Genomic DNA, 16,968 nt, shown 5'->3' on the forward strand with positions numbered 1-16,968 from the left:
GACCCCAGTAACTCGGCCTGTCCGATAATGCCTTGATGTAGACCATCCCATCCAGCTAATTGAATTGCCTATTCACGATGGTTGTCAGCTGTGATAACGCACTGGTCAGCTGTCGATCATCGGCCGGTCTTTGTGGCATGGGTGTGCAACCTAAGGATAACATTATGTTGAACAGAGCATGCTTTGCAGATATTCAAAAACTAGATTATCCTACCAACCTCGATTTGATCTTGAAAACTAGCCAGCATCATATACTCAATACAAACAAACTTAAAGCATCCCATTCTCGATTTACCGATCCTCATCCGAGTCCTCCGCACTCTTCCACAAGCACAAGATTCCTCCAGTGAGAGTTGTGACAGTAGTTGAACTGTGATTAAAGCCGTATCAGGAGTCTCTAACAGACTTGCATATTCTATGGCCATTGCTCATCGCCAGCCAACTCATGGGGAGTCATGACTGTAAACGAGATTACCAAGGTTCTGGTCAGCTATAGTTCGCAATGCGTGTAATCAAGCACCATGATGGGTCAAGTCACGCCTGCCACTCTTGTAGGTCCACGGGAAAAGGCCGAGATCTGGAACGGCTTGTAGGGTCCGTTCGGATTTCAATCAGGTACATAAATGTTCTATTGTCGAACTATGACCAGCACATTTGTTTTGCAGCACCTGCAGTCTAACCTCGTTTGACAAACCATCCCTCTGCTACTGAATTATGGACCAAATAGGTCCGTAGCATTATAACAAGAGATCGTCTCAAAAAGGGTTGAATCAATACTACAGAATGTCTACATCTTATCGGATCATGCGATACTACATCCTGAATACATCCTGAAGTACTAAAGTGTTGAATATATCAGTGAAATTTCATTGTTTCATTCAAGTATAGTACAAGTGGCACTGCCAGCGAGTACATCATTATCATCACTCAAGGTCGTCAAGTCATATTGTCCGGTTTATTCCTCGGGCTGATCGGCACCACCGGTGGCGCGGCCACCCTTGCGACCAGCCTCACGGGCACGCTCGTCACCGGGCTGGAAGCTACCGCTGGAGGCCTGGCCACCCTTGGAAGCGATGTCTCTCTGTAAGACGTCAGTTGGGAATGTCAAAGTGCCAAAGAGTGTTGCGAAGACGTACCTGCTTCTGGGGGTCCATGCTGGCGAAACCACCCTGGTGGCTGGCCTGGCCTCCCTTGCGAGCAATGTTCTCGACCTCCTCGTGGGGGCGGTTGGCGAAGTTTCCGGGGTTCTGGTTGGAGGACATTTTGTTGGTAGTTGTTGAAGTGATTGAAGTAGTGGATTGATTTGAGCTTTGAGTGTAGTTCAATAGATGCTTGATTGTTCTGGATTTGATCTGATGATTTGGATGGATCAGGGCGAGGGAAAGGCAGGTATTTATGCTTGAGAGAGCGAGCTGACTACATGATGATGTAGCCGGTGGTCTGTCACTGATGCAGTCGGTATTTCCCGTGGGGAGACGTTGATCGACCCGTTGTATCCACTCTGATGCACTTTGAGTGACTTCTCTCAGGATTCTGGAGGTGAGGTCAGTCGACATCATCTGTGGGGCCAATTGTGTTGGGATATCCGATAGCAGCCATTAAGGAGGTACTATTGAGATGGCAGGGAATTGCTGAGATGCTTAACCTGTTAGAATCCAGCTTCCTTGCATTTACCTTAGCCTCCGAGGTATCATTGATGATGACTGATGAAAGATCCGCGGGCCTGGGCCCATAGACCGTATAACAAGAAAGTTAGTGGGCTCTGGGGTACGTATTAGTGCCGATTGCCTTGTTGCTTGACCAGAGATTGCATGTTTCAGAGATGTAAACCTCACTATGACAGCATCCGACCATACCTCATTCATCCATTGAGCTTGCTGAAGCTTGCTCCCTGACGCCATAGAATTGGTCAATGAGGAGACGAGTCGACACATCACATTGCTCAACTAGAATACAAGGCATTTACCAGTCATTGAACCAGTCAATGCAGGGTGGTCTTCAATCATCATTACCTCACTCAACCTGTCAGATGGGTCGAGAGTCGAGACTGGGAACACCGCTAGTCTCAAAAGGGTAATATTGCACAATACATTGCAAACATACCAGATCTCACTCATGTTGTACTATGTGTATGAGGACATTGACCTTACTCATTCACTTGAATAATTCCAGTCCTCAATCATGTCATTTGAAGGACACTTCCTTCAGGTTGCTGCCCATCGATGCCTGGCTGCCTGGCATGCCGCATACGACATGGAAGGGGTGAAGCACGTGATCACCAGATACGGACTAGCGGCTTGATGAGCTCCAGCGCTTTTCTATCGTCGCCTGAGGCCACAATTTGGACAGTTGTTCTGTGAATAGTCTTTCTAATCGCCTTCTCCTTTGGCTTTGATTCTGACTGGTCTACTCTCATGGACGCTGTTTCTCATTTCCTGTTGCAATAGCATACTTTTTAATCTATCAAATGATCTGTCCCACTATCTCTAAAGCATACGCAACATGCTTCTAACCTTTAAAATCGCAAGTCCCATCCAATCTGGGGTCCTATCTTGGGCAACTCATCGATCACGGTCTGCACGTCTTTGTCACCACGGCCACTCAAGCATAACACAAGATCCCTTCCCGGTCCCAGCTGCTTGGCTACCTTGACTGCCCCCCAGACCGCGTGGGAGGTCTCCAAAGCGGGAATGATGCCTTCCAGCTGGCTCAGCAGGCGGAATCCCTGCATGGCCTGGGCATCAGTAGCCGAAAGAAATGTCGCCCGGTTGCTCTCGTTCCAGTGCGCTAGTTCCGGCCCAACACCGGGGTAATCCAGTCCCGCAGAGACTGAGTGAGTGTCGGAGATCTGTCCATGCTGGTTCTGCAGGACATAGGTCCGAACGCCATGAAGAACCCCGATCGAGCCTCGACCCAAGGTAGCCGAATGCCGTTCTGTGTCCAAGCCATCACCTGCGGCTTCCACCCCAACCAGCTGGACGGAGCCGTCCTGTGAGAATGGATAGAACATGCCGACAGCGTTAGAGCCGCCCCCAACACAGGCGACCACTGCATCCGGGGACTTGCCCAGGCCTCGCAGCTGAACCTTGGTCTCCTCGCCTATCACGCTCTGGAACGTGCGAACCATGGTCGGAAAGGGATGGGGTCCGATCGCGGATCCGATAATATAATGCGTGGTCTCCAGGCGCGCAATCCACGCACGAAAGGCTTCATTCACCGCATCTCGGAGCGTGCGCGACCCCGATTCAACTGGGACAACCGTAGCCCCCAACAAGCGAATCCGGAACACGTTCAACGCCTGGCGACGGACATCCTCAGCACCCATGTAGACGGTGCACTTCATGCCGAATTTCGCACAGACAGTGGCAGTTGCGACCCCGTGCTGGCCTGCGCCGGTCTCGGCGATGATCTCCGTCTTACCCAACCGACGCGCAATCAGGATCTGGCCCAGCGCGTTGTTGATCTTGTGGGATCCCGTGTGGTTGAGGTCCTCCCGCTTCAGCCAGATATTCGCGCCGCCGGCGTGTTCGGACAGTCGCGGAGCCAGGTGTAGGCTGGAGGGACGACCCATGTACGGATAGTACGATTCATACTCCTCCCAGAAGGCCGGATCATTCCTAGCGGCCTCGAAACCGGCTTCAAGTTCGGCCAGGCAGGTGGTCAGTGCCTCTGGGGCGTATTGGCCGCCGAAGACACCGAACCGCCCTGATCCGTCAGTCACAGCCGCCTCTCCATCGACAACAGGCTGGATGACCACGTTCGTCTCCATTGCCGCACCAGGTGCACTGGTAACCTTTCTTTGTGTAATCTGCGAGCAATAGTCCTCGACCACCCGGGCGGCCTGTCCGGCAGGGGCGTTATCGAGGATCGTAATCACCTGGCTGCCGATGACGGCACCGTCGGCGATGGAGGTCACGCTCAGGAAATGCTCGCGAGTGCTGATTCCAAACCCAACGGCCACGGGGATATTGCCAGAGAGCTCCTTGACGCGCCGGATGAGGGCGGGAAGGTCTGCGTTGAGGGTCCCAGTGGCGCCGGTGACACCCATGCGGGAGACAAGATAGATAAAAGAATCGGCCATGTTGCAGAGGACCTTCATGCGGTCTTCGGTGGTGGAAGGTGCGATCAAAGGGACGTATGAGAGTCTGTCCATTTGTCAATTGAGTCTGACCAAAAGGTATGTGATCATACCCCGTCTTCATGCAGCCATTTCGAAATCGAACCGCTTCTTCCGGGGGCAGATCAACAATAATGAAACCATTGACCCCGGCGTCGACGCAATCTGCCAAAAGCTTCGACTCTCCATACTGCAGTATAGGATTATAGTACCCCATAAACAGCACCGGAGCCTTTAACCCTTTTCTCCGCGCAGTCCTAACCATCTCCAACATCGAGGTGATTGTGACCCCATTTTCGAGAGCCTTCAAATTCGACTTTTGGATGGTCGGACCGTCTGCGATAGGATCGGTAAAGGGGAGACCCAGTTCAAGAATATCTGTGCAGTTATCTCAGAATCAATTCAAAGCTGCAGATTACATGACTCACCTGCTCCTCCGGCCTGCATGCCCAGCATGATGTCCGGGGTTTCCTTCGCCGTGGGGAATCCGGCCGTCACGTACGTGACCAGCGCTGGACGGCCTTCCCGGTGGCACTGGGCAAAGACCTGTTTTAGATAATCCATGACGAACCAATATTGTGGAGGACAGAAGCATGGAAACCAGGAAGAGAGTATTATTTTTTTTAAAAAAAAATAGATTGTCCCGATTGACTATGAGTCACGATAAGTGGAGAGACAAGGCGACGGAACGGACCATCTATCAATCTACCATCCTGTATGCTAGCCAGAACTAGGGCTAGATACATGACTAGTAGTTCTATTTGCCCTAACGCTAGAGGAAATAGAATCTTTCTAAATGGTATGACTATAGCAGATTATTATTATCCGGAAAGAGGGCCTGCCTCATCACCGGAGACTCGCATCGCGTACAAAATCTATAGTAATCTTTCAATGTCTCATTGTCGTGAACATGTCGGACATATTTCACACGATGAATTGACGAGACTTTGAGAATTTGTAACGAGCAGAAGAAATGTGGCCAACACAGCTTACGAGGGTAGCCTCTACATATATTGTACCATGATGGAGATTCTACTCTGCAATAACATTGCATTGTCATATGACACAAGCAACTCTATATCTCTTTTAAATTCACAGACAGAATACTGCTATCTCCTTTACCATATCTCTCGCAATGCGTTCCCCGATCTGCGACCATTATGTGGGAGATGGGGTGTCGACCGAGTTGCACTTGTTCCCAGGTTGTTGGCATCAATCTGATATTTTTATACTGGATGCTCCCACTCATCGGTGGGCCAGAGCTGCTCGATTGGAATGGCTTCGGAGGTTGTTACTGACGGCGACTTTTTTTGCTTGCATCTCTCCACATTGTTTCCAAACCATGATTGCTCATGTCAAAACGGCGAATGGCAACTACCAAGTGAGATTCGACTGTCGACAAAAATAGACATCTTCGGACAGTACCTTCGGCCAGAGGCCCCAGAAGGCATGCACTGCGGATCCAAAAATCGTACCCAATCAACTCGACCACACTGAATATACTTGCAAGGATCAACGGCTTCATAACGCCAGCTGGCGCAGATAAGTGCTACTATATCACGATCAAAAAAAGCGTCCTACCTCTTGACTTGATGCGATACACGCGACACCTCCCTTTTCTTCGCGAAAACAACTCCCGGGCTGCCGTAAATGTTGTCATCAGTGGTGGTTCGAAATATGTACACCATCTTCAAGAATTGCGGTAGCAGGGTAAACTGAAGACCGAACGATGATTGGGATCAGCCTGTTCAAATGTGCCTAGAATATACTAATGCAACTGCGCTCTCATGCCTTCCTCCACTGCACTGTGTAGCTTCATGACCAATTCGCAGTGCTATCAAGCCAGTTGAGGTTTAAGGGGCTCATAACAAAGAAGGAGATGTTCATCAGTTATATCAGTGACGCTTTGTCTAAGCTCCTGTAATTTTGAATGACATGTTCGAGGAAATTGGTTTGAAGCCCGTCCCTTTCCCATCTCATGACAAAGAACAACCTCGTCTGTCATGACCCTGGAGAAGGGTAGAGTAACGTGTGGCAGAAGGCAAGCTGAACAAGTAGGCTTATCGGGCAGAAGCTCTAGTCCGCTGACAACAACGTCCGAGACAAGCACTTCTTTATGGCCCTCACAGAGAGTGCAAGACACTGTTTTCCTTCCCATTGCAAGCTGCCCACTATCCTGGATGCTAGGGACACTACTAAATTTGATACAAGCCATTCTATTTCTAAGGTAGTATATATAAGCTTCATAGGCAATCCTATCAAGGTCCCTTTTGGTAGTTCATTTGTGATGTATGCATTCTAAACCTGTCAAATAACGCCAACCCTCTCTATCAACATGCCCGACGAAGCCCAATCTCCGATATGTGCCTTGCGATCTAGCCAATAACCACGGGTTTTGACGATCGTGCACTCGAACGTGCGGGGCTAGGGATCCTTTTCACCAGCTGAGCTGCAGGCCCGGCTTGGCTGCTACTTATTGGCGAAATAGTTATCATCACGGACACTACATCGTGGGCCATTAAGGTGGCTGGCGGAACGATCTGCAAAGATGTTGCCAGTGAGGATTGCAGTGTTATCCACTTCGAATAGTTCCTGCTCTTCGTATATGAACCTTGGCAGTAGAAAGGGATATGGTGGGTTGAGGCGTACATGATCTCGAGCTATAAATCGTACAAGACCCCTCTGTAGAACTTAAGTCTCCCTGATGACTCGCACACAGGAGAACGCTCAGATACTGCTTCAATTGTCATCGCGGGACTGCTCCAACCAGCAAAATGGGTGAGACATTCAACATTGATGGTATGCAAGCATTTTGATGATCAACTTTCTACATGCACCGAATCTAACCATTACGGACTACAGCTGCTTAGGTCAACTTGACGCAAGAGTGTGATGGTGAATGGCGTGTCGAACAGACTGAGGCAGCGGCCGAGCTCTCATCCCTGATGACGCCGTGGAATTCGACTGGTCCTTTGGCCCCATTTCTGCAAGTCAACGCCCAACAGCATCTTCCAAAATGCCGGCTGCTAACATCTTTTCTCTAGTGCAAGGGATTCGTTGGGACGGATACCTTTGACATGACTTGTACTCCCGTAATCGGGGGCTTATATGTCGGGATCATTAATGGCAACTTAAATGACGGCATCAGCCTCAAGCTTAACCTATACCAATTTAAGGGTGAGTTTCTGTGGTACCTCAAAAATGGGAATGAAATGTGGATTCGTATCGACCTGAAGGTCACCTTTGATGGCAGCTTTCAGGGTGATTACAAGATTAGGACATTCTGATAGCGTACATGGACGAGTATCCTGCCATGTGAAGTCTTGAAGTATATTATGGGTCTAGTCATAATTTGTATCCTAATCTATATTGACCACGCTACTTTACTATCTAATAATGACTTGCGACAGGGTCTAGCCTTCTTTCTAGTGGTATCTGTCAGAAGGTGATGAGTCTTTGTCTTTTGTTGGATAACATATACTAGTGCTATAATGTCCATGGACTGGCCGGTCCATGATACACATTTGGTATTCACTGCATTTCTTGTAAGGTAGCATTTCAGCTGTATCCGAGGAATGAGTGTGGACGATCTGATCTACGACATCCTGATCAAGAGCATGGAAATCCGGACAAGGTTGATAGTGTTTCGTTGTGTTGCAAGTCGCTATGATCTATCCGAGCTTCAAGCGAGATTGTAGCATCACCCACGATCTCTTTAGCATAATGTTAGGAAGAGACTACACACTGGACCAATGCGCGGAAAGGGTTTGTCCGAGGCCCACATACCACATCTCCTGGAGCTGTTAGACGTGCAAAGGGAAAGACTGAAGGTGTGGAAGTCCAGACTCAAAGAGGGTCAGCTGCATGTCCACTACTTTTCGAAAGCATGTATGCAAAGACCAGTAGACCGAGCTGGTTCATCCCCGTCCACCTGTCAACCATTTCCCACCCACCGAGACGCTATGAACGCCGTATACTGCATGACCTGCGAAATGATTTCAGAGAGGCCCATAGAGCTCCCATGGCCGATAGAGCTCCAGGCGCATGTGGGGATTTGACCGGTCTGATGGATGATCTGGCTCACAGTATGTGCCAATTTATCGGTACACTGGATTTCACTACATCAAATGCTTCAGACGTGTACACCTTCAGTCTGGCAGAAACTCTGCTCCAACTCATTTTCCTATACCGATCGGACGAAATCATCCACTATATCTTGGATGTCATATGGACACGACTTGAGACCACGGCTGGAGGTTATGAGCACTCCCACTACCCCACACCTTGCCAAGCGAATCATTACACAAATCCGGGAATATTGGGCCCGAGGTCGAGTGGTAAACGTTGCTTTACCAGCAGTCGCGGAAAATGCGTCAACTGTGTTTACAGCTGCTGGACATTCACCACCCTATAGACGTGGTGGTCTGCGGGTACAACAAGGACGGTAAACATTTCATTGAAAAAGTACCATGGGTGGTGCTTCCGATCCTTTGCTAAGCTATGGTACATTGATAAAAATCATTCTATTCGGAACCTATTCATAATCTTCATTTGTAATATGACGGGGTACGTATGAGATCATTCCGTGGAGCCAAAACACCACTATCATGGATGAGTCCTAGTTATATCCTTTCTTTCTTTCTTCCCTATCGAATATTGAGAGTTGTCTCTTAATGTCCAGGGATGCTATTCAGAGGTTGGAAAGGAAATCAAAGCAGTGACGCGGCCGACTACGCATCCACCCACAATGGATGACGGATGCCGCGCAATCATTCGCAGAAGTCTGGATTTACATAGCTCCACAGTAACGCTCAACAGTGAGTTATAAAGAGGAAGTGGGTACAGATGGACGAGTCATGAGTAAATATCTCAGCCACTTTCCTGCCTAGAGCCGATAAGAAATTTGCCGAAAGCTTGGCTTTGTGACTTGTGGAGTGGGCTATATATACACATATGAGTTTCTACTCGACTGAGTTGGTGTCAGACAATTAACACTTTGGCGGAGGATTACAGCACTCTCTTGAATTCAATATTGATTGAGAAATATGCTATCTTAGATTTGCCTCTGGTTTGTTATATCTTGTAATCTTGCTTGCGATTTGTACTAGTAGCGCAGACTGATGAACAGTTGGACGACCGTCTGGGAAGTTAATGTTGAGTCAGACCTGAAGTACTTATTTCTATCGGTCAATTACTGGGCCTCAGGAAGGTTCATATTCAAGCAGTTTGACATTGAAACGGGGAGATTGATACGTGTATTTAGAGGACCTAGACAAGCAAGTGCCAACCACCAACTCTGTATAGAGTACCAGGCAGTGTCTTTGCAATATGTGAGTCCATCTGAGTATAATTATCAATCTATTGTTGAACGCTTCTGCCTGGAAGCGTCCCGAATCCGATTCAATCACGACGAAGCTTATTCGATCCCGTTGCCCCGTCCTTGAAATCTTCTCCACCCGCCACGCGTCTGAACCAGTAACCTTTCAAAGTGATGTCCTCCATTATTCTCCAGAGCACTACTGAGAAGAATATTTTAGAATTGGGATTTATGTCCGACCAGAGTGCGTGTCATGCCAGACGAACGATGGTCCGTTCCACCTCGGGGTTAACGCTGGATTCGTCATGTGGCTGGTCGCTGCCCTACATTAACGGCTGCTCCCTCGGTCTGCTAGTATAAACCAGTTATCCTTGGTTTCTTTCACCTTTAACTCATACACTCGTTTATGCTCACTTCTCCTGTCAACAGCCATACAGTAACATGATGCTGCCATTGCTGGCCGTTTCGGCCTTTGTCTCCCTCGGTGCCGCGCAGACCTATACCAGCTGCAATCCTACCAACAGTAAGCCAGCTCTTGGTAGTAAACCTCACTGGACTAACAAGAGTAGCAACTTGTGACCCCGACACAGGCCTGAAGAAATGGAGCCTATCCACCGATTTCACCCAGGGCAGCTCCGATGTATGGACTGCCATCTCAGGCAATGTCACCTACGGCAGCAACGGAGCCGAATTCACCATCAACAAGCGGTACGATGCGCCTACGCTTGAGACCAACTTTTACATTTTCTTCGGCGAGGTCGAGGTCGTCATGAGAGCAGCCAATGGTACCGGCATCGTCAGCTCCATCGTCATGGAGTCAGATGATCTGGACGAGATTGACTGGGTGAGTACTCTTCTCTATAACATCACAGAAAGATACTGATGAAGATAGGAATGCACTGGAACCGACACTACTCAAATAGAAACCAACTACTTTGGCAAAGGCAACACGACCACGTACGACCGTGCCATCTGGGAGACCGTCAGCACCCCCCAGGACGAATTCCACACGTACAAAGTTGTCTGGACCGCTGCAGCCATCACCTGGTACATTGACGGGACCGCCGTGCGCACCCTCGAATATGCCGATGCCGTCGACGGGAAGAACTACCCGCAAACACCCATGGTCGTGAAGCTGGGCATCTGGGCCGGAGGCGATTCGTCTAACAGCGAGGGAACGATCGAGTGGGCCGGTGGCGAGACGGATTACGACGATGTCCCTTTCACGATGTATGTGAAGTCGGTCAACATTATCAACTACAACCCTGCAGCCTCATACAACTACACCGACAAGACGGGCTCGTATACCAGTATTGTGGCCTCGAATTCGACTACCGGTGGTGGCATCCATAGCTCGAACTCGGTCAGTGTGTCCGCTTCTTCGTCTTCTATCTCCACCTCTACGTCTTCTAGAGCATTGATTGCTGCGACGAGTACTTACGCGGCCTCTGTGCAGACCTCGAGCAGTGGAGTTGTTAGCTCGTCTTCTTCGTCTGCTTCCTCTTCTTCCTCGGCTGCTGCTGCATCCAGCTCGGGTAGTACTTCAGCCGTGTTCACCGGTGCTGCTGTGGCCAATCTGCCCTCGTTCTTTTTTACTGTTTTCTTCGCACTAGCTATCGCACTTGCTTTCTAAGCCAGCACAAGTGTTCTAGACTTTTTGAATCTCAATAGATAATAGCATATCTCTATGCAGTATCTGTATTTACATTTCAATCCCCCCCGCAAGAACATCCACGACCTTCTCCTGAAAATCCACCGCCAACGCCGGCCCCTCCCTCCCCCTAAACTCCCCCTTCAGACATGCCAACACAGCCTTCGTATACCCCACCCCCATCTCCTTCGGCAACCCCTGCTGCGCCAGCGAAACCAGATCCTCAAGCACCTTCTTCGACCTCGGCAGGCGCCCACTCGTCTCCGCCTCCCGGATCTTCCCCTCCATCAGCCGCGACATCGTCACCCACAGCCCGATCTCAAGCAGTACCACCCCAAGCGCATAGATATCATGCACGCGGTTAAACTGGTGCGACGGCCGCCCCTGCCGGTCCGGATGCCGGTAGAGGTTCGGCTCGACCTCGAAGTCGGAGCGCATTTCTGTGCCTTGCTGGACGGAGCGCGCGTAGCCCCAGTCGCTGAGGTAGGAGACGATTCGGGTGTTGTTCTTTGGGGAAGGGTTAAGGCGGTGCGCGTAGAGACCTGCTGCGCTGGTTCCGGTGGGTGTCTCGAGGAAGAGGAGGATGCCTCTGCTCCAGATGTTTTTGTGGAGCCAGGCTGAGGCGTGGAGGTTGGAGACGGTCAGGGCGTGGCTGTGTGCCATGCTGAAGCGGTCGTTGAGGGAGGGCTTCTTCAGTGGGCGTTTAGTTTGGCTGTCGACGGCGTTGATGAAGGCGTGCAGGGTTGTGAGGGCCGTGTCTGTGGTAGGCTCGGAGGGGGGAAGTTTGTAAAGAAAGACGGTGCGCTCTTCGGTGGGTTGGTCGATGAAGCCGACACATTCGAGGGCGTAGATCTTTGGCTGGTCAAGTGAGTTGGATGACGTGCCGCTGAAGGTTGTGTTCTGTAGGAGCCAGGCGAGATTGCGGATCGGTTCCTTGAGTTCTTCGATCTCGTCCGGCTCGAGGTCGTCGCGTTTAAGCTTGCTCTCGTACTCGTGGTACTCGACAATCACCGTCATTGCCTCAGATTCCGACGCAGACCACTTCCCCAGGCGGAAGCCACCCATCGTCTTGCCTTCTTCTGCAAGTGTCCCAGCTAAACTCCGATAGTCGGCCGGTGCCTTGGCCGCGGCCAGCGTCCGGCGCTTCATCACCGGCTCCAGACCACTGCTCCGCAATCCCTGGTGGTCGCTTTCTGCTATCCTGGCCAACGTATCCTGCGACATGTGCAGCATGATATTGCGCAGGTCCTCGGACCACTTCGTATACGCGTCCAGAATGCGGTTCAGCCTCTTCTTGTCAAAGAGCGACCAGTCGTATCCCTTGAGTTTGAGTGATCGGGCCTTGCTCTTTGCGCGCTCCAGCAGCGACTCCTGCGTCTTGGCGGGCTTGTCGGGCTCGATGGCAAGGTCGTCATCGATGAGACCGTACTTTGCCGCTACGAGCTCGTACTCGGCGAGGGTCTTTCGCATCTGCACCAGGAGCCCTTCGACAGTGTCGGCGATGAAAGGGTCCAGCTTTCCCGGGAGCAGGAGGCCATGCTCGGGATGAAAGGAGATGCGTTTGAAGAAGAGCAAGGTCGTGAGTTGGAGATTGAGCTTCAGCTGGATCTCGGCCCGGTCGTCGTCAAAGGCTTTGATGTCGGAGACGACGCCTTTGATGAAGATGGTGACTTGGTAGACTTGGGTGATGGCCGTCACTGCCGTACCGTAGAAGTCCATTTTGCTTGTTCATTGACTGATGAGCAAGAGGAGAATGTCAGACGAAGTCGAGAGGGGTTGGCTGGTGACTCGTGAGGCTGACCGTCAGCACTAAACGGCGCCAAGTGGGATGATGCTGACAGATACTCCGGTAGTTATAGACAACACCCCGCACAAGTGATACTCCATCGTACATCACTGTAGATAATTTGAAAAATGGCTGACCTATCTTCCTACGACGAAATCCTCAATTCCCTAGAGGAAGACAGCTACTACGCCATCAACAGCAGCGATCTCTCTCCCTCGCTTCAAGCATGGTCCAACAACACAGACATCGAAGAGCTCGACCTCAGCAGCCTCAACCTCTCTTCCAGCTCAGACTCATCCTCATGGATCGACCCTTTAGAATCCGCAATAACAGCCACCCGCAACGGCTCCTCGCCCGTCCTCAGCACCCTCTCGCAATTCACCGCTCTCCTCGCTCAAACGGGAATCCACGGCCCCCGCATCCTAAAAGCCTTCAATCTCTCCACAAGAGGTACTAAAATCGGAGCAGGCGCCCAGTTCACCGTCTTCACCGACCCCATCTACGAAGGCCAGGTCATCAAGCGCGTCAATGTCCCGCTCTCCAGTAAAGCCGAGCAGCGCTTTGCCGCGAGCATGGACTACCGCCTGCAGCTGCGCACGCTGGGACTGGAGGTGCTTTCGCTGTGTAATCCCGTGCTGCGCGCACACCCCAACATTACCAGTCTGCTGGCGTGGGGATTCGACTTCCCCTTTGCGGATATGGCGGTGCCGGTGCTGTTCATGGAGGCTGCGATGATGCCTTTATCCGATTTTCTGGGCGCGGAGAAGCGCAGTGTCGAGGTCAGGTATCAGCTCTCGCTCGATGTCGCGAATGGGCTGGAGGCGCTGCATAATCTGAGGATTGTGCATGGGGACGTGAAGCCGGATAATGTGCTTGTGTTTGCGGGCCCCAGTGAGCGGGTGCCCTTCCGGGCGAAGTTGAGTGATTTTGGGGTCTGTGTTGATTTGGAGGCGCCGGATGCGAAGTTCACGTTGAGTGATTACCGGGGCACGCAGGCGTGGTTGGCGCCAGAGGTGGTGAATGAGGATCTCGGGAGGTTCGGGGGTTTTTCCTCGGAGTTGATGTTTAGGTTCGATGCGTATAGCTTTGGGCTGGTGCTGCTGTCTGTCTTTACGGGGAACGGCGAGGCCCCTGCTCTGGATGAGGATCCGGAGAATGTTCCTGATCAGGTTGTTGAAATGCTTTATGGTCAGGAGGACATTCCATCGAACACACGCACGGAGTTGCGGAAAGCGATAGCAAAGCTCCTGTCGGAAGATCCACGGAAACGGCCACTTCCCAGTCCAGGTTTGATCAAGACTGACAGCCCTACATACGCAGCTTGGTAGGTTATGTGCCCACTGTATTAACATGAAAGCTGACGATTAGGCTCTCCTCCATCCAATTGACACCTACAAACACGCACGTCGGCATCATTGACCCAATTTACAACAAAGGTCCCTTGTTCTGGTATCGACTTGATGAAACCGTTCAGACAGAGCTGGAAGAGCAATACGCCCTGATGAAAGAGGGAAACGCACCACCATTCCCCGGTGACGTGTTCTTTGGGCTGGCACAGACGGTGACCGGCGCGAAGCCGTCATATCTCGACCGGTTGCTGACGTATCTAACCGAGGCAGCCAGGGCGGGATACTCGCCTGCAAGGGGGGTATATGCGCAGATCATGGAGGCGCATGGCCAAAGGCCGGAGTTTGCGGAGGATGTGTTGGAGGAGTGGATGTTGCAGGCTGTTTCCGAGGGGTATTTGTTTGCAAGTCCTAGTTACTCCAAGGAAAAGATCGAGGAAGCACGTGAACGGTTTAGGGCCAATGGAGGGTTCTGTTCGGATCCATTTCTCGCGAAGAAGGATGTTGTCGAGGCTGCGAGAGACAGGAACAGAGCCCTGAGGTGGAAGACGGAGAATGGAAGTATTGTTGATCGGAAAGGAAACACAATGCTACACGCTGCGGCTGCATTGGGAGCTATTGATGCCGTTCGAGCATTACTAGACGACGGACAGCTGTCCGTCAATGTGGAGAATGAGAAGGGAGAAACGCCACTGTACAAGGCATTCCAAGCTGGCCATGCGAAAATGGTTGAATTATTGCTCGACCGGGGGGCCGATGCTTCGACTGTGACTCGGCAGGAAAAGGTGAGTCCGATGCACTGGCTGTTTATGATTCCTGACTCTTCTATCACTGGAATCGCGAGAAGAATGGTCGAGGGAGGAGTGAACATCAACGCAACCATTGAGCCTGTTGTAAAGGAGAACAGTGGTGGATTCCCTGGGAAGATCCAGATCCTTCACTAGTATGTTCTCCGTCTCCTCTCAAGAATGATCTAACAGCGACAGTCCATTTGAGCTTCCTCACGGTACACCTCTGCACTGGGCTTGTTTCGTCCGCAACATGACAGCGGTCGAAGCCCTGATTTCTTTGGGTGCCAATGTAAACGCAAGCTATCATGCTTCGGATGCATCCACCACTCCTCTTTTCTTGACCGCGTACTTTGGTGAACCCTCTCTTGCCAGGTACCTGATATCCCACGGTGCGGATGTCAGCCTGGTCGACTCCGTGGGGCGCAACACGCTGCACGGAATCACCAAGTACTTTCCCGAGCGACATGGCTATCTTGCTCACCACTGGCACTACTGGATCCGCCACGGCAGCTGGGAGCAACATCTGACCAAAATGACGGAGTTGGTCAAGATACTCGTGGGCGCAGGAGCAGATCTCAACGCCAAAGACAAGGGATATCCACCGCTGACACCCGTCGCGGCGGCTGCCGATCTAGGAGTCTGGGACGGAGGGGTAATTTGTGCGCTGTTAGACGCAGGGGCAGACTTGAGAGAATCCGTCCTGTCAGCTGGAGATACGGTTCTACATTCGTGGGCATCCATAGTTGGACCCCGTCTAGCTTATCCCGATTCCTACCTGTCGACGATGAAGAAAATCGTCAACGCCACGCCAGATATTGACATCCCAAACATGTTTGAAAAGGATACTCCACTAGATTCGTTAGCCACCATCTACCACCCCGAAGAGGAATTTGAAGCCGCGTGCGAGATTTTCCTCGCCCACTCCCCTCCAGCAGATATCAATGCAAAGACCCGTCGCGGAGCGACTCCGTTGACCATCGCCCTCGAGACAGATCTCGACCCGGCACGACGAGGCCTCTTCCTCCTGAACAAGGGAGCCGACACGCTTGTTCTCAACGGCCGGGGAAGGGACATCTTCTTCTCGATCGTCAACAACACCGCACTTACCGACCAGGCCTCGCACGACCTGATCCGCACATTCCTCCATCATCTCAACCCTGACATCCAGCAAGCCTATACAAAACATTATCTCCCGAATGCCAACAGCTACCATACCCTTTTCGCCGCTGCAGAACGCGGGAAACCGCGCTCGCTAACACTTCTCCTCTCCCTGGGCCTATCCACTCGCATCAACGACCGCGAGGAGAGTAAACGCCCACCATGGACAGTCCTAGATCAAGCCCTCCACTGGGCAGAAATCAGCCGCCGCGCACACATGCGCCGACTGGCGGACCACAAGCCCGGCGCTAGTCGGAACCAAGCTCTTGAGCAGAACATCGTGTATGATGAAGCGCAGGGCCCGCCCGCTCGAGCTGCGGAGGCCTACCGGAGTTTTCCTGCAGTGATACGCATCCTGAGAGATGCGGGAGGGAAGCGAGCGTGCGAATTGGATGGTAGCTCGACTGCCAGTGGGGAGTATATTGAGCAGCCGTGGGAGTGGGATTTTACGGAAATATACAGGTATGGATTTACGCCGAGAACGCAGCCGAACTTGGAACAGTGGAATGGGCTGTACGAGATGGCGAGATATTCGGAGCAGTGGCGAAAGAGTAGGCTGAATGCTAGGAAGGAGGAGTACGAAGAGGCAAGGTGGAGGCCGGACGTGAGAATGCTGGAGGAGGAGGAGCAATCATTTGTGAAGGAGTTAGTCTGTTGTCTGGCGGGAGAGGGGAGGGTGACGCTGGAGGCTGTAGATGGCCAGAAAAAGCAATGGCAGGTTGAGATGGAAGGGGGAAAGATTGTGAATCGACAGGTGAAGAGATGACTGTATTAAATATGAATGACACCAATGTCAGTGCGT

The 16,968-nt window shown here is 51.4% G+C and overlaps 5 protein-coding genes across 5 annotated transcripts; 2 read left to right on the forward strand and 3 right to left on the reverse strand.

Moving 5' to 3' along the window:
• Positions 1-955: 955 nt before the first annotated feature.
• On the reverse strand, positions 956-1,262 carry NFIA_049570 (general stress protein; the record flags this gene model as incomplete). The annotated part of the gene is made up of 2 exons (XM_001257513.1): positions 956-1,081; positions 1,137-1,262. 2 exons carry the CDS (start codon positions 1,260-1,262, stop codon positions 956-958), a joined length of 252 nt encoding a protein of 83 aa, XP_001257514.1.
• Positions 1,263-2,515: 1,253 nt separating this feature from the next.
• NFIA_049580 (tryptophan synthase beta chain) lies at positions 2,516-4,681 on the reverse strand (the record flags this gene model as incomplete). The annotated part of the gene is made up of 3 exons (XM_001257514.1): positions 2,516-4,145; positions 4,192-4,495; positions 4,546-4,681. 3 exons carry the CDS (start codon positions 4,679-4,681, stop codon positions 2,516-2,518), a joined length of 2,070 nt encoding a protein of 689 aa, XP_001257515.1.
• A 5,194-nt stretch (positions 4,682-9,875) lies between these two features.
• Positions 9,876-11,067, forward strand: NFIA_049590 (glycoside hydrolase family 16 protein; the record flags this gene model as incomplete). Its single annotated transcript, XM_001257515.1, has 3 exons — positions 9,876-9,957; positions 10,004-10,278; positions 10,327-11,067. The coding sequence occupies 3 exons, from the start codon at positions 9,876-9,878 to the stop codon at positions 11,065-11,067; spliced, it is 1,098 nt and encodes a 365-aa protein (XP_001257516.1).
• A 69-nt stretch (positions 11,068-11,136) lies between these two features.
• Positions 11,137-12,804, reverse strand: NFIA_049600 (uncharacterized protein; the record flags this gene model as incomplete). The annotated part of the gene is made up of 1 exon (XM_001257516.1): positions 11,137-12,804. One exon carries the CDS (start codon positions 12,802-12,804, stop codon positions 11,137-11,139), a length of 1,668 nt encoding a protein of 555 aa, XP_001257517.1.
• Positions 12,805-12,999: 195 nt separating this feature from the next.
• On the forward strand, positions 13,000-16,932 carry NFIA_049610 (Ankyrin repeat protein; the record flags this gene model as incomplete). Its single annotated transcript, XM_001257517.1, has 3 exons — positions 13,000-14,195; positions 14,240-15,160; positions 15,198-16,932. The coding sequence occupies 3 exons, from the start codon at positions 13,000-13,002 to the stop codon at positions 16,930-16,932; spliced, it is 3,852 nt and encodes a 1,283-aa protein (XP_001257518.1).
• Between the last annotated feature and the right edge of the window lie 36 nt (positions 16,933-16,968).

Source organism: Aspergillus fischeri, genomic scaffold (genome assembly GCF_000149645.3).
Source record: "Aspergillus fischeri NRRL 181 1099437636266 genomic scaffold, whole genome shotgun sequence".
Taxonomy (NCBI): Eukaryota; Fungi; Ascomycota; class Eurotiomycetes; order Eurotiales; family Aspergillaceae; genus Aspergillus; species Aspergillus fischeri.